The sequence below is a fragment of the Euprymna scolopes genome, chromosome 28 (genome assembly GCF_053919585.1).
Source record: "Euprymna scolopes isolate OS-2025 chromosome 28, ASM5391958v1, whole genome shotgun sequence".
In the NCBI taxonomy this organism is placed as follows: Eukaryota; Metazoa; Mollusca; class Cephalopoda; order Sepiida; family Sepiolidae; genus Euprymna; species Euprymna scolopes.
The window spans coordinates 43321656-43326079 of record NC_136509.1 but is presented as its reverse complement, the minus strand read 5'-3'; the positions used below and the strand labels follow the sequence as shown (position 1 = coordinate 43326079).

Genomic DNA, 4424 nt, shown 5'->3' with positions numbered 1-4424 from the left:
AAATCTGTCATCAGCTCTAAGAGAGATTAAAAACACGTGGACTCTATTTGAAAAAAGGAGAATGTTTGTTGTGAGTACTTTAAGCTTTAAATAATGATTATAAATAGAAGGGATAACTTTCAGTTTATATTTTTTTTTTTTGTTTTTAAATATTTTTACATGGTTTTTTTTTTTCGTAACATTTACTAAGTGTTCCGATACAGATAAAATAGCTATTTTAGCAGATCTTCGAAAGAGCAAATTTAATTTTAAGGGAAAGACTAAAGAAACTTTAATTTTTTTAGCATGATAAAAATAAAAAAATTACACAGCTCATAAATCTTTTTTAAAAAATAAAAGAATGTACATATTTTAAACTTTAGCGTTTATTTTCAAAATGAAGGGATAAAGGTTTTAAAAAAAACAACACATTATTTTATTCATTTTTTTATGATCTTTAAATAAAGATATAAATTAGAGTGTTCCGAGACGAATTTTTAATAGAAATTCATACTTTCATACTTTTAGACAGAGGGGGGGTAAAAATAAATAAAAGAAGTATGAAAATGAATTTTTCAGAAAATAATTTTATTTCCATTCGAAAGAGCGTAGAATTTTACATAAAATCTGAAAAAATGAAAAGGATTTGATGAATAGAAAAAAAATTATCGATTTTTAAAATCATAGAAAATTTTCAAGAATTTACAAATTTACAAATTGAAATTGAAACTATTACGTGAAAACGCTCACGCGCAGTAAGGAAGCTTTGACTTTTTTGTGATATTTTTTACGATAAAATTAATTATATGAGATTTTATTTTAAAAAGTTTTACTTTTCTTTAAGAAAAATCTTTCCTAAACACAATGAGCTAAAAAAATTTTGAAAATTATTAGTTTTAAACATTTTATTTGCTGTTTGAAATTGAGGGGTGTTAAATTTAGGAAGGGTGCTAGAGTTACAGAATTGTTCAGTGGTCAGAATATGAATACAAGATAAGGTATAATTGCCTTTCAAATTCTTGAAATTGTACTTTTAATTTTCAAGCTCGTAACTGGGATTAGAAGAGATGAGCAATTTCGATCATCTTCATACTAAACAAAATGGTATGATTGGAGGAATACGTGGATGAAATATTTTTTTTAAATTGTGAATGCCACGCACGAATAGGATCCTAGCTCGAGCTAATCAAAACCTTTAGACTTTTTCTGGGACACCCTGTACATAATTTTTCTCCACAATTTTTATTAAAATGTATCCTGGTTCTCCCACAGCAAAGGCAAGAATAATTTGTTTGGTATTTTATATATATCATAATTGATGTTTACGTAATTAGGCCTATTTATATTTTCAGAATACCCCTGCTGTTAGATATGACTGAAAAGAAAAGAAAACTTGATCATCGCCCATTTCAAGACAATTGGACAATAGAATATGGATTTGTGGAACAAAAGGATCGTGCTGTTTGTGCTTTCTGTTGCGAAAGTGTTGTGTGTCGCACATCTAGTGTACAAAGGCACTTTCAAACCAAACATCAATCTAAGTTTAAAACTTCAGAAGAAAAAGGTGAAGCCATCAAAAAAGCTATTTCTGGTTTCAAAAAACAAACTGTTATTTTGAGCCAAGCTGTTGGAATGAAGAGTAAAGCTACTGAATGTAGTTACAAAATAGCCCAGTGTGTGGCTTTAAATGGTAAACCTTTTACAGATGGTGAATACATCAAAGAAGCTTTTTTGAGTGGTGCTGAAGTTTTGTTTCGTGATTTAAAAAATAAGGACATTATACTCTCTCGAATTAGAGAAATACCAGTCTCTGCAAGATCAGTTGAAAGGCGCATATCTGACTTGGCTGAAAATGTGACAACTAAGCAAACAACTGGATTAAAGCAATCCCTTGTATTTAGTGTCGCTCTTGATGAAAGCACCGATGTAAACGATGCGTCTCGCCTAGCAGTGGTTGCAAGATATCTCGAGAATAATCACATTTATGAGGAGTTGTGTTGTTTATTACCCCTTCATGATACAACCAAAGCAGAAGATATTTTGTGTGCATTTACTGGTTATTTTTCTAAACAAGACATTAACTTGAACAAATTATTCTGCGTAACAACCGATGGTGCTGCTGCAATGGTTGGCAAGAAGAAAGGATTTGTAAAACTTCTGGAAAATCATGTTGGACGCAAACTGTTAAGTTTTCATTGTATTATACATCAGGAGGGCTTATGTGCAAAGACCTCGTCTTTGGATTTGGTCTCTGTGATGAAAACTGTTGTTGAGATAATCAACTTTCTTAGTTCTCGCTCTTCATTGGTTCACAGGCAATTCAAATCGCTTCTACAAGAAGTTGAGTGTGAATATGGAGATCTTCTGTTATACAACAATGTTCGCTGGCTTAGTCGAGGCAAAGTTTTAGCTAGATTTGTTTGTTGTCTTGAGGCTATTAAGATGTTTCTTGATGAAAAACAGAAACGATTCCCTCAGCTGAATGATGAAAGCTGGTTGTTGAAGTTGATGTTTATGACCGACATAAACACACATTTGAATGAGCTTAATTTGAAATTACAAGGACAGGGACAAACAGTCCTTGATCTTTTCAGCTATTGGAAAGCGTTTACAATGAAACTTGACATTTTTACCCGTGACATCAACATCAAAGCATTTAAGTACTTTCCAAATGTGAAAAATCATGCAAATCAATTCGAAGTGAACACAGATGAGCTTCAGGAGTACGTGAAAGCACTCAAAGCAGAATTCGAAAAACGAAGCCAGGACTTCTACATTCATGGATCCTTATTTTCATATCTGATTAAGCCCGACATGCTTGATTTGACAAATGCCCAACTGGAACTTTTTAGCTGGATGGACATTGATGATTTTGAAATGCAACAGATTGAATTTAGGTCTTCAGAAATATGGACATTAAAATTTGCTGAACTAAGAAAGTCTCTGGAAGATGAAAATTTTGAAAAGTCTGGTGCTATTCTGAACTGTTGGATCTCCCTCCCAAGCTCATTCATCTGTTTGAAGAAAATTGCTTTTGCTCTTCTCTCAGCTTTTGGTTCAACTTATTCTTGTGAGCAAATTTTCTCTCACATGAAAGCAGTGTTGTCTCCACGTCGAAGTCGTCTAACACCTGAACATTCAGAAAACTGTGTTAAGCTCAAAGTTACAAAGTATGTTCCCGACATTGAGGAATTGGCAAAGACCATGCAAGGACAAGGGTCCCATTAATAATAAAAACTTTTCAGAAACAGTTTTTTCACATTATTTATAAACTTTGACATTATTATATATTTTATGAAATAAATATAGAGAACAGGTATATTGACCTTGATCGTTATAAATAATAAATGTTGGCACGCTGAATAATTTGAAACCCTAAGTCGGCACACGCTAAACAAAAGGTTGCCGACCCCTGGCCTAGAAGTTCCAAACGGTCACCCATTTATTACTGACCAGGTTTAATATTGCTTTAATTCGGTGATCCAACGGTAACCGCTGCGTACATGTGATTATGCGTGGAATTTTTTACTCCTGAATTCTCATGGTAAATAATGTTAATACACAAGTATCCATCGGATCACCCACGTTAAGCGTTGGTGACATAGATTATATTTTATTAGGTGGCTGTTTTGGGAATAACATGCTGACAGAGGTAAGAAACAGTGAGGCAACGGATATATCAGCAAACATAGGCGTTTATCTATTTATTGTAGTCAAAAATGTCTCCGTATTAAATTGGGTTGATATATATATATATATATATATATATATATATATATATATGTATATATATATAGGTTCCGGTATTAAATTGATGCAATGCGTGTGGGATGAATATTATACTCGGCATTATTACAAATAAAAACTATAAAAAATAAAACGAAAAAGGAACCATGAACTTACTATTAATATATATATATATATATATATATATATATATATATATATATATATATATATATATATATATATATGCCAAAATGTGTTTGTTTTCGGCAATCGAGTAAAGCAAGTCTATACTGTTTTTTTTTGTTTTTTTTTAGTTTAGTTTAGTCACACTATTTAACAAACGAGTGAGTCCAGATAATTGGCTGTAGGCGAGGATAGTTGCACGTAAGCTCCCTAACGAATAAGGACGTCTAACATTTACGCACTGTTACAACCAGGAGGTCATTTATATAAGAATTCAAATGAGATACGTTTATATATTGCCACGTCAAATCTTTAGGTTTCAGTATATATATATATATATATATATATATATATATATATATATATATATATATGTGTGTGTGTGGGTGTGTATATATGAATATATATGTATATATATACATATATGTATATATACATATATGTACATATATGCATACATGTATATATATGTATATATACATATATATACATATATGCATATATACACATATATGTATACATATATGTATAAT

General features: G+C 31.2%; 1 protein-coding gene across 1 annotated transcript; it reads left to right on the top strand.

Moving 5' to 3' along the window:
- Window positions 1–2103: 2103 nt before the first annotated feature.
- Window positions 2104–3207, top strand: LOC145249366 (general transcription factor II-I repeat domain-containing protein 2-like). The gene has a single exon (XM_080110938.1). It carries the CDS (start codon window positions 2104–2106, stop codon window positions 3205–3207), a length of 1104 nt encoding a protein of 367 aa, XP_079967064.1.
- Window positions 3208–4424: the final 1217 nt, after the last annotated feature.